Below are 26861 nucleotides of genomic sequence, written 5' to 3' on the forward strand. Positions count from 1 at the left end.
ATCTCATCATCAGTTTAACGTCCATTTACATGCTGGCATGTGTTGGACAGACTTTTCAAATTGACTTCCAAACTAACCTATGTGATGTCACGCCCATTTCCAGTTCACAGCATATTTGAGATTATATTGAATACACTTGCTGACCTGATGACCCCAGGCCCTTGTACATGTGTCAATATTGGCCTGTAAGTTTAAAATCACAAGATAAATATTAACAAATAAATATATTTTCAATGTAATACGATTGCGCATGTTTTTATTTTTGCATCATGTTTTTATGGGGATGTTGTCCATAGTGAGGAGGAGAATGGTTTTTATGGGGATGCTGTCCATAGTGGGGAGGAGAATGGGCTTTCTGTGAAAATGTTCTTTTTTTTAAATTATATTTCAACTTTAATTTCAAATGTAATTACAGAACATATAATAAATGATGAAAGTTTATATTCCAAATTTCAAGATGCTAACCATCTTACAATTTATTCCTTTAAGTATGTTGACATGCACAATTCTTGACTGCACCTGTTTCAAGCACAAAATCTTTCAATCTATTCTATCCACATTGATTTAATATTGTCTTACAAAACAGGTGCTGTCAAGAATTGTGGATGTCAACGTACTTAAAGAAATAAATTCTAAGTTGGTCAGATTCTTGAAATTTGGAATATAGACTTGTATCATTTATATATATATATATATATATATATAATCTGAAAGATCAACTTCAAGCACATCCAGTCCAAGATAGCAAAAAGGGCTTTTCTTAACCCTTTATTGCATTTACATGGTAGATCCAATTGTCAGGAGTGCATGCTTACCCCATATGTTTGTATACACTTCAAACTGTATATATGTAACAAGAATATACTTCTGACAATCGGATTTACTGTAAAAATGCAATAAAATGTTAAAATTAGTCATTTAGTATTTATTATTGTATTATACATAGAAAAAATCTTTTTAGACAATTAAAAAAATACTGAAAAATGAAAAGAATAAAGCCTGACATTATTATAAAAAAAAGTATACCTTTTATTAAGCTCAATGAAAAATACATTTAAAGGGCATATTAGGCCATAATTTTGGTTGTAAGCCATCAATGACTCTGTTAAACTCCATCTGCAGAGCTGTTTCCATGCAATGAATTGATCCAGCATTTTTACCATAGAGTTGCTTCATCTGCTTTGTACGACGGACTCCAGGACGTTCAGCCGGTGGGAGGTGACTGGCTGAGAGGGGTTGGTCGCCTACTATGTTATGAAAAAAATGAAAAATTTATATTGACTCATGAGAAATATGGAAATCCCGTGGTAAAATAACAAGCTATCTTTATAAAAAAAAATTAAAAAAAAAAAAATGTTTTCAATATATAAAATACTCAAAGCTTCTTTAGACATATATATACTAGCAGGAAGGCCTGACGTTACCCAGGATTGAATGAGGATCCACAAATGTTCCATCCTACTATATTTTTAATGTCATTAAAAAAATCAGTGAAATCACTTTTTTTTTTCAATCAAATCGATTGATTTCTTGCTCTTGTTGAAGAACCCACCAATGGTATATCAACAGGAAGCTTCACATGCTTCTCCGCAGTAACTTAGTCCACCATACATTGTAGTATACATTTCACTGTAGAGAGCATACTGTTTCATGAAATTAATTTTATATAATGGCTTGAATTAAAGTTTAAAATGCAAAAGTCAAGTATCATGGTTCAATTGTGCTTTAAACAGAAGCATTCATTTCAAACGCACCCCTGTCTTATCAAAGAGTTTATTTGCTGGGCCTTTTTGCTTGTGCGATGATAAAACTTTTCAAATACATTTGTGATGTTAGGCTGTATAAAAGTGTTAACTTTGGTCAAAATTAGATTTGCCCTTTGATCAGATTTGTTTGATTATTGATACTTATCCAATACAAAACATGCATAAGAACATTTTCAGACACATCAAGTACATCTGTGTGAAATAAAAAAAAAATAAAAAAATGCCTGTTTTGGAGTCCATAGGGAACTCTCTCTCACACACACTCACAAAGTGTCTTTTACATAATAGTAGAAATAACTTGAAAAATCAAGTGTAAAACAAATTCAGTTCAAGATAGCAAAAAGGCTTTTCTTAACGGTTTACTGAATTTACATGATAAAGATGAAAATATGGTAAAATTTGGGGAGTAGAAAGTGGATCTTGGTTTGACTTTTGGCAGTCTTGTATCTCTCGCTTCCTTTATTCCTCATATTCCTTGAGTGATGTTTCTGACAATGGAGAAGAATTGCTATTTCTTTAGATTGGAATTTATCCATCTAACACTAATTGTTGGCTAGTTTTTGACCTTTTGGAGTTTTTTATAGCTCCTTACATCTTCATGTCTCAGCTTGACAGATTTCCATAAAAAAAAAAAAAAAAAAAAAAAATAAAAAAAAAAAAATGACAAGCTATCTTTAAAATAAAAATAAAAAAAATTTTCAATTCGATTTTGAGATGAATGCCAAGATTGTGGCTAAAACACTTCTTTAGACACACACTACTAAAACTGTGGGTCTTGCTTATCCCTATGAGATGAGGATTGATGATTTGTTTTATTTAAACTACAATTCTTATCTTGGATATTATTTTGACAATGTTTTGACTGATATAACTTTAGACTTTCTTCCGATGTATCATGTCAAACTTAAGAATATGTATGGAATTTCAAACCCAACCCTTTATTCAATCCAAGGGGATAGACTGTTCTCCTGTCAGCCATAACCAAGTAGAAATCTTAAGGACCTGTAATACAACAGATAAAGTACTAAGTATAATCAGTTTTAAGTGACAGTCTTCTGGAGGTTGAATATTCGATCTGATGGTACTAAGAATATAACAATTACTTATACACAGTTATAGCTGATGGAACGAGAACATTTCATGAGAATCCCAGTCAATTAAATAAAGGGCTCCGTTTGAAATTCCATAGATTCCCAGAGTTTAACAAGAAGGTCAGCAGTTACATTGTTCAAAATGTGAGAATAACATCTAAATACAAAAAAAAAAAAATCTTTCATTTTCTTCGGAGAAAGACATTAGCTCATTTAAATCTATATACATACTACTAAGACTGGGATTTGCTTATATAAATCTATCAAGAAAACCTGATGTTGTTCGGGATTAAATGCGGATCATTACTATGTACTTTTTCACCATATTTTCTTTGTTTTCATCTCCTCCTCTTTTTGTTTCAACATGTAATATAGTCAAAAGCTGAAATGTTAGAAAACTCCCTGGACTTATGGTATAAATTGCATTAAAATCAGATATATGCACTTGACGTTTTGAAGGGGTTCTGTCCTCATGTTAAGAGAGGTGAGGACACTTAGATATTTGGTACATAGAGATTTGGGATCACTTCCATCGCCTCCCCGCAAATTTTATACATAAATTTCATAAAAATATTTGAAGTTTTAAAGGTATTATATGCTCATTGCCCCATTTAAGAGGGCTTTTAGAGATTCAGGAACATTTCCATTGTCTTCTCCAATAAATTTTACATAAGAATACACTTAGATTTTATGTAGATTCTGTAACCTTTCTTTCTATAAGGAACAGACAAACATCAAGTTTTATATAGATAGATTATTCTCCACTATGTTGAACTGTGTGTTTATCTGGTGTAAAAATGAACACAATACAAAAAGACTCGACAGTAAAAATAAAAAAAGATTTTCATGAATCTCTTGAAGAGAAATCAACTCTGAAGTTTTCTCATTAAATCTTCCTAAAGTTGAAACAGAGCAATGGATCATTCATTGCTCTTTCTGTTTCTTATAAGGTTAGTTCTCTTTATCACTCTAAACATTTCCTCATAACAGAAATTATTCTTTATCTCTATAAATCTACTATCAGATCATGTATGAAATCTGTCCTATTTATAGATTCTTAAGGTGCAGAAATTTATCTCTAATTTAATTGGTATCACCCTTTCTCTTGCACATGCGATGTTGCTATCTCAGTCTTTTCTATAATCTTTATAAGAACTTCGTTTGTGAAACTCTTTTCCTCCTACTTAAAGCATTGATCTTTTCAAGACTAAGGCATCTTCTGTCCTTGTGATAATCATTTTTCATTTTTGTTAGAAGATTTTTACATCAAACGTCTTCATGCCTTGTCTAGAGTGATTTCTATTTAAAAAAAAAAACAAACCCTTAGCATGTTACTACAAGTAAACTGTTCGATTGCTAACCCATTTCACTACACTTTTTAGTATAATTTAAGTGTTTCCAAATATTGAGGATTCACTCAGGGTAGATAACTCCAAGTCAAGGAATGTAACCTCAACTACAGGAACATCCAATCTTTGAAAAGTTGTAAGCAGAGAGGGTGGAGACGGTCAGATCGAGCAGAGGGGGTGGAGACGGTCAGATCGAGCAGAGGGGGTGGAGACGGTCAGATCGAGCAGAGGGGGTGGAGACGGTCAGATCGAGCAGAGGGGGTGGAGACGGTCAGATCGAGCAGAGGGGGTGGAGACGGTCAGATCGAGCAGAGGGGGTGGAGACGGTCAGATCGAGCAGAGGGGGTGGAGACGGTCAGATCGAGCAGAGGGGGTGGAGACGGTCAGATCGAGCAGAGAGGGTGGAGACGGTCAGATCGAGCAGAGAGGGTGGAGACGGTCAGATCGAGCAGAGAGGGTGGAGACGGTCAGATCGAGCAGAGAGGGTGGAGACGGTCAGATCGAGCAGAGAGGGTGGAGACGGTCAGATCGAGCAGAGAGGGTGGAGACGGTCAGATCGAGCAGAGAGGGTGGAGACGGTCAGATCGAGCAGAGAGGGTGGAGACGGTCAGATCGAGCAGAGAGGGTGGAGACGGTCAGATCGAGCAGAGAGGGTGGAGACGGTCAGATCGAGCAGAGAGGGTGGAGACGGTCAGATCGAGCAGAGAGGGTGGAGACGGTCAGATCGAGCAGAGAGGGTGGAGACGGTCAGATCGAGCAGAGAGGGTGGAGACGGTCAGATCGAGCAGAGAGGGTGGAGACGGTCAGATCGAGCAGAGAGGGTGGAGACGGTCAGATCGAGCAGAGAGGGTGGAGACGGTCAGATCGAGCAGAGAGGGTGGAGACGGTCAGATCGAGCAGAGAGGGTGGAGACGGTCAGATCGAGCAGAGAGGGTGGAGACGGTCAGATCGAGCAGAGAGGGTGGAGACGGTCAGATCGAGCAGAGGGGGTGGAGACGGTCAGATCGAGCAGAGGGGGTGGAGACGGTCAGATCGAGCAGAGGGGGTGGAGACGGTCAGATCGAGCAGAGGGGGTGGAGACGGTCAGATCGAGCAGAGGGGGTGGAGACGGTCAGATCGAGCAGAGGGGGTGGAGACGGTCAGATCGAGCAGAGGGGGTGGAGACGGTCAGATCGAGCAGAGAGGGTGGAGACGGTCAGATCGAGCAGAGAGGGTGGAGACGGTCAGATCGAGCAGAGAGGGTGGAGACGGTCAGATCGAGCAGAGAGGGTGGAGACGGTCAGATCGAGCAGAGAGGGTGGAGACGGTCAGATCGAGCAGAGAGGGTGGAGACGGTCAGATCGAGCAGAGAGGGTGGAGACGGTCAGATCGAGCAGAGAGGGTGGAGACGGTCAGATCGAGCAGAGAGGGTGGAGACGGTCAGATCGAGCAGAGAGGGTGGAGACGGTCAGATCGAGCAGAGAGGGTGGAGACGGTCAGATCGAGCAGAGAGGGTGGAGACGGTCAGATCGAGCAGAGAGGGTGGAGACGGTCAGATCGAGCAGAGAGGGTGGAGACGGTCAGATCGAGCAGAGAGGGTGGAGACGGTCAGATCGAGCAGAGAGGGTGGAGACGGTCAGATCGAGCAGAGAGGGTGGAGACGGTCAGATCGAGCAGAGAGGGTGGAGACGGTCAGATCGAGCAGAGAGGGTGGAGACGGTCAGATCGAGCAGAGAGGGTGGAGACGGTCAGATCGAGCAGAGAGGGTGGAGACGGTCAGATCGAGCAGAGAGGGTGGAGACGGTCAGATCGAGCAGAGAGGGTGGAGACGGTCAGATCGAGCAGAGAGGGTGGAGACGGTCAGATCGAGCAGAGAGGGTGGAGACGGTCAGATCGAGCAGAGAGGGTGGAGACGGTCAGATCGAGCAGAGAGGGTGGAGACGGTCAGATCGAGCAGAGAGGGTGGAGACGGTCAGATCGAGCAGAGAGGATGGAGACGGTCAGATCGAGCAGAGAGGATGGAGATAGCTATTTTGTAGTACTGTCTTTATTCATCTGATTGCACTTGATTGAAAAGAAAAGGATTACTAGAGTTCCATATAAAACATACTAACATCCTCTTTACAATTAAATCAATATTATTAACCAATGCGTGGATTCTTATCAGAATTTTATATTAACTTTATTCAACAGTTTCATTAAAACAGGAACATAGGAATATAAGATAAGTTAGTTCAGGTGACATGTATTATAGAAATGAAATTGAGTCTAGATCTTTAGTATCGGATTTATTCCTGCCATTCATCAGTCATGATGAGACAAGTGAGCAAATGTCAATGTGTACATTGATGTCTCAACAGGAACTATATATATATATATATATATATATATATATATATATATATATATATATATATATATATATATATTTAAAATAAAAATTACAATTAAATTTACCAAAATGATCCAAGATGGTAAAACTAAAGTATATTATAAATATTAAAGAATTAATATTGATAAAGTTATCTCACCAGATGTAAAAGCTTGATAAAACCAAATAGGAGATAGAGCTTATAATACGAGCAAACAGTTAATAAAATATGTTAAAATACACTTTGAAAAAGAGCTAAAAACATATTTAATTTGAAAAGAAAACACTTGATAAGTGGATAGTCCTTAATCCATAGAGTTTTGAAGAAATACTTTCCTTCTCATCAGAGGGTAGGAATTAGTAAAATGCGAGATTGGATTTTGCATACAAAAGTATTTGATGAAACAACAAGTAAGTCAAAGATCTTACTTGATAACCAAAAAGTGAAGCAGAGGGAATATGGTGAAGAATAAGGTAATTACACGTGAATGGATAGTCTGGTGAAAGATAAATAATCCAATGACGGTAAAATCCAAAAATATAACTTCAAGAAAGTGAATTGAATTTTCATTTGCACAAGTAAAATCCAAGGAAATCCTATATATATATATATATATATATATATATATATATATATATATATATATATATATATATATATAGTGATGGACAGAAACAGTTGATATGGTGATGATGTGCATTAAGTTCTCAATGCCCACAGCGTCACACAAGTCTGGGCATGCGCAATGTTACTCTGATGGCCTGTATTAACTGACCAAAAGAATATATTAATCACTATGAGAGTGATTAAATGTAAATGCAAAAGGAAATTGATTTCAATAATATCACTGCTGCATCAGACGGCACAAGTTTCTTTGAATTTGAATTCTGTTAAAAATTTATCAATTCATGAAATATTTTTCTTCTTCTACTTCTCTTTATATTAAATACTTTTGGTTTAGTTACATAAGAAAAAATTGACTTTTATTCCAAACTACACTATTTAACTGTAGCTTTAATGAAATTTATTGAATGACAGCTACAATTTCCTGATACTCAGATTGGGTTTAAACATCATGTCAATTTTTGAAAAATAAACAATTTTATTTTGTCATAAACATAAAATAATGAACTGTGATTAAATGTAAATTTTATTTTTGTTTTTAAATTCGTAAATAAATAAGTGTGCTTACTTGCAATTTATTTTAATTTCATTTTTTTTATTTCAAATATATTTTGCTCAATAAAAGGGAAGTAACTCTGTAAGTGTTATACCGGCCTTCCTTGAACAGAGGAATTTAATGAATGCTTCAACAACAGAAACGCATTCGAGGAAATATTGATGAAAACACAGGAGGAACAAAGAAAAATTCTGTAGGAGACCCAGTTAACTAAAGCGGATGATAATCATAACGCATTTTCTCAAACACCTGTGTGGGCCGCTATTGAAAATTTAAATTATAATTCAGAAGACGATGTCACTTTCGTTCAGTACGATAGACGATATGAGGATATTTTTATATCGGATTGTGGTACCTGGTCAGACACGAAAAAAGTTAGGTTTTTGCTAAGGAAATTGGGAACAGCCGAGCATACAAAGTACGTGAATTTTATTCTCCCAAAAAAGACCAGTAAGTTGAGCTTCCAAGAAACGCTACTTACAGAACTGTTTTCTGCAAAAACGTCTCTTTTCCATAGGTGATATAAATGTATGAATGTTACTAGAAGAGAGGAAGAAGACTACACTACTTATGCAAGTATAGATAACGAGCATTGTTACAATTTTAAACTGGAGGAATTATTAGCAGATAATTTTAAATGTTTAATATTTGTACAAGGGTTGGCTGGTCTTAAATAAAGACGCTGAAATCAGGCGTTGTGTTTTAAATAAACTTGAAAACGAACCGAATTTAAAACTACAAAACTTAGTTGAAGACTGAACGGTTTATTGTGTTGAAACAAGACAGTTGTGCCACAGAGGAAAGCATAGTGTCGCATATTAAAAAGATACACAAAAGAAAAATTTGACTTCAAAAAATAACCAGAGAAAGAAACAGGAAAAAGATCCACCTGGACCATGTTGGAAGTGTGGAAATAAACATTGGTACAATGAGTGTCCCTACAAATTCAAACAATGTGACAACTGCCACCAGAAAGGGCATAAAGCATCGCATTGTAGAAAAAAATCTGGTAGAAAGACATCCATTAAACTTACGAAAATTGAACCGGAAATTGAAATATGTACAGGTCAAAATGTTTAAAAAGAAAGTAAGGCTACAGCTTGATAGTGGGTCTGACATTTCCATTATTAATGTACAGATATGGAAGAGGTTTGGGAGACTCACTATGATTAAATCACATAAAATGATGAGAAGCGTCAGTGGCAAAAAATTACCTTCGAAGGAGAATTATTGACAAATATTTTTTTCCTGAACATGGTCGAAAAAGCAAGAATTTTTGTCATGCGAAAATCAAACAACCTCTTTGGAAATGATCTGTTCGAAAAGTTTAGATTAAGGGATCTGCCTTTAAGCTCATTTTGCTAAAAGGTTGAGGATTCGAATGTGGAGGCAGAAAACTTAAGAGGGAGTTAAAGAGAATTTCCCAAGCGTATTTTCAGGCGGTTTGGGAAGGTGTACAAAAGGCACTAAGCATTATATTCGCGGTAAAGAAATTTCATCGTTTCCTGCACGGTAGGCAATTTCTGTTACAAACAGACCACAAAACATTATTAACGATTTTCAGATTGAAAAAGGGACTACCACAACATACGGCGAATAGACTCCAAAAATGGGGTACCATACTTCTGAATTACAATTTCCAAATGGAATATGTACCATCTAAAAGATTTGGTCATGCAGATGGATTATCGAGTTAAATACCTAAGCAGACAGAACCATTGGAGGATATGGTAATATCAGCCATTCAAGCGGAAGTTGAAGTAAAAAATACGTTATGCGACACAATAAGAGAACTTCCAGTAACGCTTGATGAGATTAAGAGTAAGGCAGAGGTGGATGAATTTATTATACGCACGAAATAAAGGATCAACAATAACGAACTGGATGAAAAAATTTATTCAATTTGCAATAACGTCCTGTTTATATAATGATAAGGTCTTAATTCCTGCGACATTACAGAAAAGAATGCTCCAGGAATTCCATGTAGGACATCCAGGTTTATCAAGAATGAAAAACCTTATGCGCTCTTTCGTTTATTAGCCAAACATGGATAAGGATATAGAAGGAAAAATTAGGGAGTGTATAGGATGTGCATTAGCTATGAAAGCTCCTCCGACTCAATTCGGATCGTGGGCAAAACCGGACCGACCTTGGTCTAAGATTCATTTAGATTTTGCAGGACCGCTAGATGGGTTTTACTAACTCATTGTTGTAGACAGCCTATCTAAATGGCCGGAAGTATTAAAATGTAAGAATCCCACATCCGAGGTAACTATCAACTTCCTGTATGAACTATTCGCTAGGTTTGGAGTAGTAGACTGCATTGTTACAGACAATGGAACGCAATTTAAATTTACATCTACTGAATTTAAACATTTTTGCGAGGATCATCTAATCGAGCATATAACCATTCCGCCATATCACCCAAGAAGTAATGGACAAGCAGAGAAATTTGTTGACACATTCAAGAGAGCTCTGAAAAAAAGCTAGAGGGTCGCCGACAGATAAGTCAACCCAACAGTTTTTACAAGTCTACAGAGTCACTTCGAATGCAAACATCGAAATGTTGAAGACACCTGCTGAGGTTATGTTCAGACGCAAGGTTAGATCGATTTTTCACAAGTTGTTATCAAACCAGGATAGGCCAAACCTCAAAAAAACGATAACAAAAAACGGTATAAAGTTAGCGAAAGAGTCTTCTACAAGAAGAATTTCTGGGAGTCCGGCATTGTTGAAAAACAAATTGGCAACATGGTCTACATGATTAAGGGACCAGACTTCGTGCACAATCGTAACACTAACCAAATTCGGAAAAGATACTCAAACAGTGAGGTGACCAGATCGCCCAAGGAGGACATCATGGACACAGTGTTTGATACTTTTCAGGTGCCCATACCAGAGACAGCTCCGGAGAACAGAAGATCAAACAGAAAATAGAAATCAACAGAATTGATTAGGGTGAACCCAAAACAAAAACGTTCTTAATCCCAGACGAGATATTTTCAAGTTATATCGGCCTTCCTTGAACAAAGGAATTTACACCGATTAGCACTATAAATAGTGCTAGTAATTCCAACACCGGTGAGAGAGATAAAACTGCACTTCAACTGCTAGCCGAGTGCCCAGCAGATATACACGCTTTCCTATCTTTGTACATTATTGTTAATATACTTGTTCCTTAACCGAACCTCGACTTGATTGTTCTTATTTTCACTGTTCCACGGCACAGCAGTAAGGATAAAGAATTATGCTTCTATTTTTAAGATGGCAACCATTTGGAAATTTTTACACCAGATAAAGACATAGGTTTGATAAGAAAAAAGTATTCTTTAGGAGGAATTAAACAAAATTTTATTCTAAAAAAAAAAAAAAAAAAAAACAGGCTCCAAAAATCTATAAAAAAGAACCCCCCTCCCCCCGCCCCAAATTAACAGACCATAATCAAATATTGATTTTGTAGGAAGAAAGTTAGTGATGACAAAGAAACGATAAAGAGACCGACTTTATTTTATATTTAAAATAAAATATTTTGTTCTTTCAAATTATTTGAGTTGATGAAAGTTGTTTACCGGGACAATTATCAACAGATAATTAAGAAAATTTAGTCCAGACCAAATTAATTTATCAGCAATCCAATAAATTACAACCTGTGGACCCTTGGCACTCAATACATTAAAACTATCATTAGTATGAACTCAAAAGTTCATAAAAAATAAATAAATAAAATAATTTCAGAAAACACTCACCATTTTCAATATTTATACATGGCGTCTCTTTCTTAGAACTTTCTTTTTCTTTCATGATTTCTGAAAAATAAAATAAAATAAGGAATTGTCTGAAATTACTGGTCACATGCTTTTACATACCTGGATGAGGTATAAACTGTTCAAAACACTGTACGAATTGTATAAAGCATATTTTATATAAGATTTTCCAATCATTAGATCATGTCGCCAGATATTTTTTCTTCACCTATATAAAGTTTGCTATGTGCAGATGTTTATATATTTGTATGTATAGGATTCAATTCTAAACTAATTAACTAATCATTACACAGCTGGGAGGCATAAAGGTAGATAATGTGGGTTATATTCAGTTTATATAAAGGAAATAAAAAAGGAGGTTGAAGCTCTTTATTAAAATTCAGACACAAGGCTGTCTGAGCTCCTGGTTATATTTTTTTTTTTTCATTTTCCCACAAAAAGTGTCATTTTTAGGAATTGATCAAATTGGACAAGCAACATGAATTTTCATCAAAACTTGAGGAATGCAGTGAAACTATTTGCAATTTGAAAAAGAGGTCATTAAAGTGGTCAAAAATTGATTTTTAGAGACCTCACTATAAATTACGTAATTGAAATTATTGGACAAGTTTTGACAAGACTTAATATTTCACTTATCTAACCTTTCCAAATACATTAAAAATACCTGAAATGAATTTGATTTGAATTGAGTAGAAACATAAATCTGTATGAAAGACTAATTGGCCATATTTATGTTACCCCCCCCCCAAATTCTCTTTAAAATTGAAATGAAGTCAAATGATACAATATAACTTAAATATGAAGCTCAATATAATCCTAAGTATTAATAAAGGACAACTATCAAATTGAAGTCCGTTCACTTTTTTCTTATCATTGTTTGTGCATCACTTTATTGATTATTATTCCTTTCTTTTTAGATACTTCGAAAGAATAATCTAGTAGTAGTTCATACAGTAGAAGAAGTTACTGCAGTGCTTGCAACTGAAGAAAATCAGAAGAAAAAGTTTTTCAAAATGAAACCAAATTTATTAAACTTAGTTTCTTTTAGTTGTCATGGTCATGGTTGTGGCATTCACCCTAGGTTGGTTAGGTCGGCTCTTTCCAACAAGTTCACCACATCCTGAACACTAGCTAACCAGGCACAACAATTCAAGGCTGCTTCTATCATGAGTGTAGCCATTCACTGTACCAGTAACAGACCCCATAAAGGTGAAGGCTGAGAATCGGTTTAGCATCCTATTTCACTGTCCTGAGCTAAGTTTTCAGTTGACGTTTCTTCTAGCCTGATGATAGTGCTGAATTGATGACTTCACGGATGATTTTACTCATCTTAGTTTTAACTAATTATCCAGGTGGATCTGATGAATATAGATACAAGTGCATACAGAAAGAAAGGACTGATTATTTTCCTCATAATAATTTTAATGACAACCTTTTCTAGTTGAAATTCTCTCTCTTGTTTACTTGCTGAGCCAACATTTTAAGTAAATTCTCTGCATCTTACAGCAACACTGAAGGGGGAAACCAACATATGCATCTTTGGGTCTTTCTGAAATATTCGTTTTGGAATTCAAAAGGACATACTTCAAATGTTAAACACCATATTGCACCGATACTTCGTCTTGTTTTAGAACAACTGTGAAGTTTTCAGGGTTCAGTTCATAACATGCAATTTCATATGATGCTGTGATGGTATCGCATCACATATCGACATTCAAGAACCAGTTTCAATTGCAATAAGGACAGTTTTGGCAAATGCTCAACTGCAGTCGTTGGCTTCAGATAAAACTGTGATATCAACATGTTCAGAGTTCTAACTTTCTTTGCAACATCAATTAAAAAAGTAACACCTTGAATAAGTTATGCACTGCTAGTATTATGTCACTGAAAAATCATTTATTTAAATCAACATTACTATTGATCAATAGTAATGGATTAATTGATTAATCAATGATGTCTTCATTTGATATTCAGTTGGTAAATTTCAGGATTTCAATATTGTTTGATTAATAGAATTTTCAACCTGCTTTCCAAATCAATAATACAGAATGTTTGCTTGGGAATTTCTATCAGTAAGTTAATGGAATACTCTTTGTTAAAGGGACTCTCAGTGATATCTCAACTGATATACAGTCACTCTTGACCTCAATCAAATCTGTTTCCTGAAAGAACTAGAACAGAATCAGTTGGAAAAACTTGGAACACATGAAAAAACACTAAGTTATCAATTGGAGACAAGCATGCTATCAAATGTCTTTTGAAGACTAAATTCTGAAACCATTTTCAGCAAATTGGTCAATTTGGTTTTCAAGGTCATCACTATCATTGTTATGAGCAATACCGGCATCATCATCAACATTATCTGCATCATCTTCTTCTGAACTAGGAGTCGCTTGCCAACAAGCGATAGAGATGTTGCTTTTGATCCAAGAGATTATTTTTCTCCATGCAAATTAACAGATAAGACTCTTTTTTTCTTTTTTTTTTTTTTACATAGGCATCACCACATTATCAAGGTCAAGAGGCCACTCGATGATAAGGGTTAAAGCGTGGACAGTATAAATTGGACAATATAGTAATCGTTAGTAATGGAAATTTGGTAAATTTGTTAACTTATATGGAACGGCTCATCAAAAACTTGTTTACGTTAGACTTGAAGACAACCATATTGTAGTCAGCTGGAAAGCAGAAAAACGGAAGACAATTCCATAGGTGTGCAGTTCTAAGAAAGCTTTGCTCATGGAATCTATGCTTAGATTTAGGCACAGATAAAGAGTGGGGGAAACTAGTGGTAGTGTTTTCTGCTAGAATGGTGTTTCTTGTGAAAGTTTGGCGAGGGTGGACCATAGAATGGAGCTCAGCCGAGCACTTGCCATGTAAATAATGATAAACCACAGACAAACTCACAACATCTCTTCTGTGATAAAGAGGTTGCAGGGAAGCGAAAAGGCTACAAAGTCTATTTTGAACTCTATCAAGGCAGGATGTCCTTTCTAGCAGCTCCTGCCCAGATGTGGCAACAGTACTCCATCGTTGGACGAACCTGGCTCTTATATAGATAGAGAATTGCATCAGCAGTGAGATATCTACTGGATCAATAGAAGGATCCCACAATTTTTCCAGCGGCCTTGGCAACGGATTTAATGTATGTGTTCCATTAAAGATCAGGAGTAACGGTCAAGCCCAGAAGCTTGTCAAAACATGAGGCCTCCCCAAGATGAGAGCTATTCATTTCAATTGATGCCAGATGGGGATCAGAGCGTTGATGATGTAAAGATAAAAGCTTGGTTTTAGATGCATTAAAAGTAACAGGCCACCTCTTTCCCCATTGTACCACTTGCTCAAGATCAGAGGAGAGAGAATCAGAGAGAACTTGGTCGTTTACGGTCTTAGATGTGCTACCATAGATAGTAGTGCCATCAGCATAGATGTCTACGAATGATGTAAGGATGTGATTTGGAAGATCATTAACATAGATCAGGAAGAGAGTTGGGCCCAGGATGGACCCCTGAGGGACTCCAGCATTAATACTGTGAGCTTCTGATTTCTGCCCATCAACCACTACTCTTATGAACTTATCAGAGAGAAATGATTTAATAATTGAGAAGACATTTCCAGCTATACCATAGCTGGAGATCTTGTGAAGTAAACCTTTATGCCATACTCTATCAAAGGTCTTTGATATGTCAAGAATAATTGCCCTAGAAAGGTAGCCTCCGTCGAGATATTCGCTAATCCTATGAGATATAACTGTAAGCACATCTGCTGTAGATCTAGTAGAACGGAAACCATATTGCGTGTCACTAAGAAGGTTACTTTTGCTAAGATGGTTTATTACTTCTCTATTTAACACAGATTCCAGCAACTTACTCATGACGCACAGGAGACTTATTGGCCTGTACTGTGAGGGAGAGGAGCGATCACCTGAATTCTTAAATACGGGGCATACTGATGAGATTTTCCAGGGTGACGGGATGCAATTCTCCTTAAGACAATGTTTAAACAGTTTTGTAAGGACGGGCACAAGTTCTGGTTGAAGTCTTTTGAGTACTATAATTGGAATACCGTCAGGGCCGGTTGCTTTACTGGAATCAAGGTTTTTTATTAGCTTGGCAACATCACGTACAGATATTTGTATATCACATAGCATGTTTTCTTATACAGGAGGAAATATAGGAGGTTGGCAGCCTTGGTTGCAAAGGGTAGAATTAGCTGCAAAGTCCTTGGCAAAGAGTTTGGCTTTGTCTGATGCTGATGAGATTACCTCAGGTACATTTAGGAGAGTTAGGATAGAGCACACGCTTTTGTTCAGGATTCTGTTTGCTATTTGCCAAAACTAGTGGGAACCAAGCTGCTGCTCAACTACTTTGGACTTGACGGACTGAGCATACAACTCTCTTGTGTTCTTTATTACTTTTTACAGTGGTTGCTGGCAGTTCTGAAAGCAGCTTTAGTCTAAGTACATCTATTACGTTGGAAGCAATGGAAAAAGTGATTTCTATGCACAATGGCAGCAGCACATTCCAGAGAGAACCATGGCTGGCTGTTAGGTTTTTGCTGGAATTTTTTCGAGGCTATGAAACCGTCTATACTTACAATTAACCATTCTGTCAGGTCTGATACTATAGAGGACACATCCTATTTAAACATGGAATGCAGAGGTAGATCTGATATAAATGTGCGGAAGCTATCCCAGTCAGCCATAAAGTATCAATATACTGTACGATGGAGAGGTACATCTGAGGATTTATTACAATTCATTTTTATCTTAACTGATACAACTGAGTGGTTGGAAGATCCAAGTGGAGACTGAACAGAAGATGAACACAGTTCAGGGCAAGTTGTGAGAAAGAGGTCTAGGAGACTTGCATACTGGCCGTCAGTATTGGGAATATGGGTGGGTTCGTGAACAATCTGAGTGAGGTCATAAGCAATGGAGAAATCATGATAGAACCTCCCCTCATCATCGGTCTTGTTTAAGTGAGTTAAGCATTCCACATTGTGAACATTGAAGTCTCTACAGACATGAATATTAGCTGAAGGACAAGCAGATAGGGCGTGGTCAATTTTCTCAAATATGCTTTTAAAAATAGTAATTCTGCTGTTGTGGGGGCGATAGAAAGCAAATATAAATGCAGTAGTTTGAGCTAGTGCAACCCGGAAGCACATATAGGGTAAGTTAGGATCTTCTCTGGAGATGTCCCTACCACATGGAAAGCCATCTTTTATATAGGCACATATTCCATGCCCATGGCGATCTAGGGGGTCAGATTTGGAAGTTAAATTAGAGTATCCTTTAATTACGAATTCATCTAGGGAAATGGTCTGTCCAATGCCAGTTTCACTTAGAAATAATATGTCTGATTTAGTCTCCTGTAATTGAGTTTCAACCTCTGGAAAGTTAGAACGTAAACCCCTGATGTTAGAGAAGGAGACCTGGTAGTGAGGGTCTACATTAGAAGTTGGAGATCCGGGTTTTATCGTGTGTTTTTTATTGAGACTTTTTATGATGGTGTTTTGGGATTTGTGGACTAGGTCGACAGACATGCCTGAAGCAGGGCAGAGATGGAAAGTAAGAGAGAAATAGAAACGAAGAAATATTAGTTGCAATATGTTAAAAGTCATTGTTTTCTCATTAAGACATGATCAACCTCATTTGAACTTGTCTGAAATGGTGTTGTAAGTACTATATCACTGGTTGATAAAGCACCACTTGTTGTGTCTGAGTTCATACCCTTGTGGATTCTGGCAGCTGCAGTGTGACATGACCGTTTCTCATCCTCATCAAGTTTGCTGTAGTCATAAGGATAAATGAACTTTTCTAATAACCAATATGATTTTTCTTCTTAGGAATTTTTTTTTTTATGGCCATAAAAAAAATGATTGTAAATGTCATTATTGACAGTTATTCAATGAATTAGTTGATGTCATTGCAATGTTTCATTGCATCGATATCTAATGACGTTAAATTGGAAAGTTAGAATTATAGGATTTTTAACTGCCAAAATGGATTAAAATATGTCAAAATTAACCTGTATTGTTTCATTTGGGTCATTTCTGGTGTATTATATCTCTTTCTAATTTTCATCAATAAGTTAATGTAGGCCTCAAAGTTGTACTTCAAAAAATTAAAATAATTGTCACCCTCACCCCAAAGTACTTTTTTTGTTTTTAGCCAAAAGACTTAATTTTTTCGAAACAGTAGAAAATAAACCTATAAAACTATACATGCTGTTAATTTATGACATCTGTGTAGGTTTCTGCTAGTCTTCCAGTATAGGTAGGAATATAACAAAGTATGCATAAAAGGTTACATGGAGTAGATAAAAAAGGTATAACTTGACGAAAATTACCTATAACCTCAAAATGGCTGCAATATGGCCAAAACTGGCTCAAATTAGACTATAATCAATAAACTTTGCCTCAATATAGTTAATTTGCACTGATTAACCTCATTTACGATACCAATATCTTGAGATCAAACAGGACTGTTAATTTTATCTAATGGTGGTTATTTCGGTTGTATACAGTTTTAACTAGATTTTGGCCCTTTGATTTAAAGTCGCATTCACAGTAAAAACAAGAAAAAAATAATTTTTTAAATAGTCCTTAATCTTTTCAAATGACCTTAAAATTAATGTTTTTGTTACTATACCTAAAAGGAAGAAAAATTATTGATTTAGTAATCAAATAATTTTTTTGCATACCTTTTTTTTTTTATATTTTTATGAAATGCATAATTTTCTTTTAAACATTGGAAAATTGGAGGTCAGAAATACTTACTGAAGCTGCTCAAGACTGACTTAAAGGCTAGAAACGTTATTTTAATAGGTCTGATGAGTTAAATAGTGTTAAAATGCCTTTCTCTACTCCAAAGACTAAGAAATAAGCTTATTGTCATCAAATTTTATGCGAAAATGACATGATCCAGAAAAAAATCATTTTTAATACAGGTGAACTCCGTACATTGTAGAGAATAGCAGTATCTGTGGTAAGTTTTATAGACATTTTTGTTCATATTTGGCCTACACTATCTCATCTGGATTATTTCTGGTGGTATTAAACCTCTTACCTAAGAAGAAAATAGGCCTAGAAGTTGTACAAAAGGAAAATTGTCACGAAAAAATAGATATTTTTTTGTATTTTTGGAAGTGGTAGAAAATACGATAGAACCATACATATTTTGAAAATAGAACACTGCATTTGAGAAAATCAAAATCAAATTCCTTTGAACACAATTATTTTTAAGTGAAAAGAAAAACATAACCAAGAGTTCAGACTACATTATACTGCTAATTTTTATGAAATAACAAAAATGAATAAGTACTCCTCAAATTTAATTTTCTTTGATGTATTTTAAATGGTTTTTGGAATAATTTGGACACAGCATCTCATTTGAAAGTTCACATATATCAGATTTGCATTGAATTCAATCCAGTCATTAAACACCAATTTAGCAAAATTCCCTGAATTTCCATTTAAGACTAATTAAATTTTAGACATTTTCTTGAATCAAAATGGAGTTTGATCAAACTTGGAATAAAGATTCTAAACATTAGGTTTTGTATTTGAGAAGGGAATGATTGGATTCATTGCTTTGCCAAATTTTATTAGTTATATGTTCTACCTATCTAATACTCGGATAATGCTGGATAAATTTGCTAGTAAATATATAGAAAAAAGTATACAGAGCAATTCCTACAAAATGACTCCATGATTAAACAAGAACATAAATCAGCCAACTACAATATGATGATAACCTTCAAGTACAATGTAAACAAGTTCTTGTTGGGCTGTTCCCTTAAATAATCATAATAATAAATTTGTTCAGATTTTGTATATATTATAGTCGTAATTTCAAAAGTAAAAAAAAAACAAAGTACTTAGGTGCCATCAGCTAGAATCGAAAGCAAAACTGTAGCATTCAAAGCTAGTGAAGTTACAACTGTACCAATGTGACATGCATATGAACTGATTAAAAATCAAAAAAATCTAAAATGAATGTACAAAATTGATAACGATTTTTTTCAATTTTGACTCATTTTTTTGACCCCTTAAAAACTATTTCAACTGGTTAAAGACTCATAAAAGAACGGTCCATAAAAAAAAATCCAATCATTTGAGGCCCCTAGCGCCGCTCTGCGACTTTTAGTTTTGGAAGACTTAGTTTGAAAATATGGAGACAGACAAACATATAGCCTTTTATATATTAGATTAGTAAAACAAGACACTTTGTATATACGTTGAAACATCTCAAAAAAAAAAAAAAAAAAAATCAAATCAAATTCTACCCAACACTACCACGTTACATTCATTAATCCTTATCCTCAAGTGGCCTTTGAGTCTTGTAAAAAAAAAAAAAAAAAAAAAAAGAAAAGAAAATAAGATCATCATCTGCAACTGTCCATTCTAGTGTGTGCAAAGATTCTACTTTATCTCTATATAAAGTTAGGTATGTATGTATGTTTATACATTTATATGTAGAGGATTCACTCCTAAGCTAATTAACTGATCATTATGAACTTTGAAATACGGTTGCTAGGTAGAAGAGGTCAAAATGTGGGCTATATTTAGTTTAAGTTTGCCAAATTGTAGGCTATATTTAGTTTGCCAAGGAAGTAAAAAGAGGTGAAAAGCCTTCGTGAACATTTAAATACTTCTGATTTTTTTCTAACAATAATAATAATAATAATAATAATAGGTATTAAACATCAATTAACATTCTTTAAATTTCAATTTCTTTAAACTATTTTAAAAAGGTTTTAGTGGGCATAATATTGGACCTCCCATTTGAAAATTCCAATATTTTAAATTTTCACTAAATTTGATCCATAATCATTAAATACCAAATAAGCAAAATTCTCTGTATTTAAATTAAAAAATTTTTTTTTTAGACATTCTCTAGAATCAAAATCATCGAATGGATTTAATAAAAATTGGAATAAGAATTCTAGACATATGGTTTATCAGCATTATATCTTAATTTTAATCTTTGTAAGGGGCCATAAAAGTAGTGTAAAACTTAATATTACCTGTCCTTAGATGGGTATTTTTTATAAAATATATGTCCAAGAAGATTTAAAGTCCAATATAAGTCCATAAATAGTAGCAGATACATTACAATGCCACATTCTTTATTTGGGGTTTTATCTTAACATCAATAAAAAAAAAAATTACAAAACAAAACATTTTTTTTAACATTTAATTTTTATATTTAATTCCACAAACCTGACACACAGGCATCAACAGGTACGCCTGCTTGTTCAAAAATAAACTCATGACAGACTTACCTTTCTGTTTCTTATGTTCACTGGATTTAGCAAGAAATTCCCGCATGGCATCTGTAATTTCCATCTCAAATTCTATTTCTTCATTTTCTTGGTGACAGTCTTTTGGTGACATTGTGTCATGTTTAAAATATCGCTTTTTCCGCTTTTTATGGCTTTTGTGATTTTTTCTTCTCCAACGATTATTTGTCTGTTGTACCTGAAACCATGGCTGTAGATTGGCTGAAGCCGTCCAGGATGGAAAGTAATAAGAACTGTTAACTGCATTTTGGTAATTAAGATGATTTAAATACCAAAGTCTGGCATCAGCATAATAGTTCCAGTATTTGGAGAAACATTTATTTGCGAACCAATGATTTGTATTGTCTATATTAAAAGGTGGTGTTGCAACAGACAAAGTGCTATCTGTCTCTGATTGGTCTGTTTCTGATTGGCTCATATTTGGATTCATTTTTAGGAGGTGGGATTATTAAAAGAATATTAATCAATTGAAGTTAAAGTTTGGAATATTTCTTTTTTGTATTTTATTTCTTTACATTATTGGCATTACACATAGAAACAAAGATATCAATACTTTTTCTTTCAAATCTGTTCAAGAATTTTAGGGGCAAGACAAATATCGTTTAGCAGATTCTATTTTGATTTAATTTCTTTAACTTGTCCATGGAAAAACAATCTTTTCATCTGAAGCATATCTTTATCATGTTATTCCTTATGGCTGTGTTCAGTTGAAAATGAGATACAATAGGGCGACTGACATCAATAACAAAGCCTGTAAAAGAAAAGAATACAAAAAGAATATTACTCTCATGGATTGCTTGGAAATAAATAACTACATATATTGTTCCTATTTACTTGCTTCCTTATGAGGGCAGAGTATAATACAAGATCAACTCCCCAAAAAGGGGTACTCTGGATAGGAATAAAAATTAAAATTGTCTCATCATTTCCTTCACTGACCGAGGACAAAAAAGGTGAAGTATAGCATCAGAACAGATACTACACTGTGATCATAGCCATAAGGCTAAAAAGAATAACTACATATATTGTTATTTATTTAATAATGATGTTACAGAAGACCAGGTTAAATCAACATGATACCAATGGTTTCAAGCCAGGTGTGGTTTCCAAAAAACCCCAACAACCATCACCAGATATCTTCAGTCACTTTTGAAAAATTGAGATCACATGTTGATCTGGGAGAATTGTGTACACTGTTTTATTTTATTTTATTTTTTTATGCAATTAAATAGGGAGATATTCCTACTGAATAAGAATGGAGGAACAAGAAGAAATCAAAACAAGAAAACAAACCACAAATCAAATCACTCATTGCTTCCTCGTCAAGTCAACCTGTTGCAATTTAGGAGTCAAAAGATGTGAAATTTCTTTCTTTTTAGATGATTAAATTAGTAGGTTTTATTTAGAAAGAATAAAATAAGTAAATAGGGAATATTATTTCAGAGGTGGAGTTGGAAAGAAGATGGAAGGGACACAAATTAAAATAAAACAAATAAACCCAAACAGAAATTAACGAAAAGCTCTGGTTCTGATCATAATTAAAGAATGGTAATTCAGAATTTCAAACTCATTGATGCGCCTTGGATTAAATAACTTCATATATTTTTAGACAGAAAGGGACAAAGTGCCAAGAGATATAAAATTTATTTGTTGAACAAGATTACATGACATTAGAGAGAAAAGGTACTTTGGAAATAGTTTGTTGAGCAAGATAGTGTACAGGTGGTCATGCATGGGTTTCTGTTCCCTGCGGACACCTGGATAATGAAATGATAATGCTAAGCTAAAAAACTATGGAATATTCTAGATTTAATGCTTTCAACGACCACTTGTTTGGGTAATTCTTTCAAATATGTGGGCACCATTTTGTATGCTATGTTTGAGTACAAAGACAAAGGCGAGAGGTTGAAGGTCTACTAGAATTGACTGAAATGTTTCTGATTGTGATTTACCAAACATAACAAAAGTAGCAGGGCTATTGCTGAACAGTCAATTAGTACCAACATTAAATGAAACAATGGTTTTATCTTTTCATTGATTTTAAGGTTAAGGTCATTTCCTTCTCCCCATAAATGTAAAGAATCGGTTCAATAATCTATATAATCTTGCAGTACAGTTAACAATGGAGAAATCCAAAACTAAAATATATACAAAATAACTTTTACCAGACACATTAAAATTTAATTTTCTACCAACTCATATAATTTTAAAATGCGGAAACTCATTGTCTGAATTTTTTATCGTTAATTTGACTTACAAGAAAATTAAATCAATTTCAGGCTTAAAAAAAATTACTTATCCTACCACTAAGTCATTTTTGTACTATTTTTTTTTAAGGAATGAATCAATTTGAATATAGTTTCAGAAATGTTTAAAGTATACAATTCGGTAGAAAAAAAAAAAAAAAGAAAAGAAAAGTTATTTGTTGCCCCCCCCCCATTTACTTTATTTTTTTTTAATCATTAAATGAATCAACTTTATTTAAAAACTGTTTTTTAAAGACGGGGGTGGAGGGTAAGTATTTCAACTTTATTTTTTTTAAGGGGCTATACATTTTTAAGGGGTGCAGTTATGCTTGCATCTAGTGCAATTTTGGATTGTTTTATTCAATGTCATAACTAATTAAGTGCTTGACAATTTCTGGTTTGTTCCGTCGCTATCATAAATATTCAGGCTTTGTTTTGTTTTTTTTTAAATTTTCTTCCTTTGAAGATTGTAACGCTGGGTATGGGGCAGCCAAACTAACTGCCAACATGGCCCTGCTTTTTATTGAAACCAACCGAGAGCTCTTTTTAGTATCCTCATTGTTCCCTTAAGTGCAATTGTCTGGATCTCTTTTGCACTTGGTTCACCAGGAATATTAGTTAGGTAGAACTTCAGGTTCTTCTTCATAAGCCCTGTGGCACCTATAATAACTAGTATGATTGATATCTCTCCAAGATTCCAGTTTCTTTTCATATCATACATGAGACCTTGATATTTGGTCTGTTTATCCTTTCCAGCTCTGTTCAGTTGGTTGTTTTTGTTTTACGGCATATCAACCCTTTTTAGGTCATTTAATGCCGAATCCAGTGATTATGAAAAAAAGGTTTTTAATAGAATATGTATATATTTTTTTCCAGTCAGTTTCTATTTAACCCACAGTTGGGACCCGAACAGGTACTAGCACACCGGGTCAGAGTGGACCTGGGAGCGATGGCAATTAAGGGGTGACTCCACACTCCCTAAAGCCCGCAAACATATAGTTTAAGGTCATATCCAGGACCATTCTTTTCAGACCTCCATCATTAGGAACACTCACTTCAACCAAGGTTGCAACTCTCTCCGACTTAAGCACATGTTTTTCAATATTAAAATAATTACTTTCCTCCCAACAAGGGTTAAACACATTATCAGTTTTTATAATCACAAAAGTAAGAATTGTCACAGTGTAGGATTTCTCTCCTCCTTCTGACTGAGTAGTGAACTACATCTTATGCACTTTTGATGCACCTAAGCACTCCACAATGATTTTATTGACAAAATTGACTTTTAATGATGCATGTACTTTTCGGGTTTGTATTACTGTACACATAGATTTGAAAAAGTTGTCCAAAAACAAATATATAACAAATAAATGTTATCAAAGGCAAGATAAATTACTTTTCTACCTAACTGGATAATTTTCTATTGTTTTTATTCAATGTAACATGTTTATTCAGCTCGAAAAACATAGCGTTTACCGATGTATTGTAAAATTTAAAATGACGCCCTTTCACACGGTTGGGAAAAGGAGTTAAAAAAAAAAAAAAAAAAACTAGACAAAATACTGTCAGAAACTCGCTCAATATAGGTTACCGTGACATAGGCTGACATATATTCGGTGGGGTTTTAACAGTATTTTGCATATTTTTTTATTTTTAACTCCTTTTCCCAAACTTACCGTGTTCAACAGAGAATTCGGCACCATTTAAAATTTTCCAATACATCGGTAACGGTAAACACTGTATGTTTTTCGAGCTGAATAAACATGTTACATTGAATAAAAACACTAAAAACATATCCAGTTAGGTAGAAAAGTAACTTATCTTGCCTTTGATAACATTTATTTGTTATATATTTATTTTTTGACAACTTTTTCGAATCTATGTGTACAGTAATACAAACCCTTAAAAGTAAAATAATTTCCAGTTCTGTTTTTCTGAGATAAATTTATTTGAAAAAAAATATTTTTGGTATTTTTTTACTACCTGCTCCAGCGTAGTATAAACACCCCCAACCACCCCATGTTAAGAACGGCTTTCGGAATACCTCCCCATGTTAAGAACGGCTTTCGAGGTTGGGGGTGTTTATTCCGAAAGCCGTTCTTAACATGAGGAGGTTGGAGTGTTTATAATACGCTGGGGCACGTACAAATTTACCATATTTTTTATACAATTTAATTTAATAACGAACAATAAGCAAAAATTGAAAGTAATCTAAAATAAGCAATCTTAGTTACGTCCCCTGTTTCTGCAATGTTGCAAGCAAAATAAGGTGTATGAAAGGAATTCCAAAGAGAAGTGGTTTGAGGAAAAGGTACTTGTACAGTTTAATCATGACATTAAAAAAATGAAAATATCGAAAAAAAGGTTATATTGTACGTATCTGTTTTGGACTGAAGATCTCTGAGAAAAAAAAAATCATTCAATTTGACAGAGTAGTTTTTTTTTTTTTTTTACAATGGAAAAACACGTTCTTATGAAAGCGCTTTGAAGTCAGCCATTATGAAATTTGTTAAACACGCCACGGGGAGATAACTCCAGTTAAAGCGCCGATACTTCTTTCCCATCTTTAATACTTGCTTTTCTTGCTAAAGATCGAATCTTTTGCTCGGTATTATAACAAATTGTTTTTTCGACACAACTAGCTTTGCAAACTGAATGTTTTATAGTAAAAAAAAAAAACACTAAAAACTTATCCAGCCAGGTAAAATGTAACTCACCCTGCTTTTGATAACATATTTGTTATATATATTTGGGACGGGCACTTTTTCGTATCTCTGTATATTGTAAAACAAACCCAAAATTTCCATCAAATATTTCCATTCTTAACGCAAATAGCTCACAAATGAGTACGTAAACGAAAACGAAATGTTTTTGACAGATTTCTTTTAAATCACGTCGTCAATAGCAATATTCACTATTTACTAAAAAAAAAAAAAAAAATGAATTAGTAAAAAAAATAATAATTTATACTCCAAATATAAAACACTGAATTGAATTTTATAAACAGTTTTTTTTTAAAGGAAAATGTACTTAACTTTAGACTGAGAAACATACGGCAACAAAGTTGGCGGAGGAGCCGGAGGACGCCATTTTTAAATCGACGCGACATCTAGTGTAAAAAAACATACAATTCGTTAAAACTTTTAAGCTAAAATATTAACAGAAAATGCATGCATAAAAGAAAATTTATTTTTTCCAATGGAATGTTTTTTTTTACAAATTATTTTATTTAATTATGAAAATTAAAATGTCTATAGCTTATTTCTTGGCATTATAACAGACGGGAATGTAAGGGGAAGTAACTGCAATCGCAAGAAATAAGGTGAGATAACTCCAATTATCAAACGCACAAATTTCTCCCGCTGGAGAGTTTGCGGCCAAATTGTTTCACCCCGTAGACTTTGATCGAACTGTTTTTATTTATTTATTTATTTATTTGTAAAAGAAGGAAATGTGGATTCGATACTTTCTCAAACCGTCAGGTTGTCACTTGTCAGCATGGCTGCCGTAAAGAAGTGTTAAATAAGCCCCCCCCACACACATTTTATCACGTGCTCCAGCTCCACTGCTCCAGTGCTCCACTGCTCCAGGTCGGAAATATGATAGAAAGAACCGGCTCATCAGTGCTCTTCAAGATGCTGCCATAAATGCTTATTTCGCTTGCGTAGATATCAATAAATGATATCAAAATATGATTTCAAAGATTATTCATGAAGGCCAAGAAGAGAATTGTTTGGAATGGATCTGTAGCAGTTAACAAATTATTTACTATAAGCGGATCAATGACCGGTGCGAAAGTGATTCGG

General features: G+C 34.8%; 1 protein-coding gene across 3 annotated transcripts; it reads right to left on the reverse strand.

Moving 5' to 3' along the window:
- Nucleotides 1-1011: 1011 nt before the first annotated feature.
- Nucleotides 1012-26345, reverse strand: LOC145245956 (gem-associated protein 8-like). Of its 3 annotated transcripts, none has more exons than XM_080107727.1 (4): nucleotides 26086-26345; nucleotides 20792-21560; nucleotides 11484-11543; nucleotides 1012-1247 (listed from the first exon to the last, which is right to left on the reverse strand). In XM_080107727.1, the coding sequence occupies exons 2-4, from the start codon at nucleotides 21237-21239 to the stop codon at nucleotides 1039-1041; spliced, it is 717 nt and encodes a 238-aa protein (XP_079963853.1). In that variant the 5' UTR covers nucleotides 21240-21560; nucleotides 26086-26345; the 3' UTR covers nucleotides 1012-1038. The 3 variants fall into 3 exon arrangements, with proteins under 3 accessions (XP_079963853.1, XP_079963852.1, XP_079963854.1); XM_080107726.1 differs by having other exon boundaries at nucleotides 25773-26345; XM_080107728.1 differs by lacking the exon at nucleotides 26086-26345 and adding an exon at nucleotides 25773-25943 and having other exon boundaries at nucleotides 1012-1244.
- Nucleotides 26346-26861: the final 516 nt, after the last annotated feature.

The sequence above is a fragment of the Euprymna scolopes genome, chromosome 23 (assembly GCF_053919585.1).
Source record: "Euprymna scolopes isolate OS-2025 chromosome 23, ASM5391958v1, whole genome shotgun sequence".
NCBI lineage: Eukaryota > Metazoa > Mollusca > Cephalopoda > Sepiida > Sepiolidae > Euprymna > Euprymna scolopes.

Excerpts from the sequence above, each read along its gene's own strand:
- LOC145245956 (XM_080107727.1), bottom strand. The coding sequence starts at position 21,239 with ATGAATCCAAATATGAGCCAATCAGAAACAGACCAATCAGAGACAGAT. Across the intron at positions 11,544-20,791 it reads TGAACATAAGAAACAGAAAG|AAATCATGAAAGAAAAAGAA; the intron begins GTAAGTCTGTCA and ends TTTATTTTTCAG. Across the intron at positions 1,248-11,483 it reads ATGTATAAATATTGAAAATG|TAGGCGACCAACCCCTCTCA; the intron begins GTGAGTGTTTTC and ends TTCATAACATAG.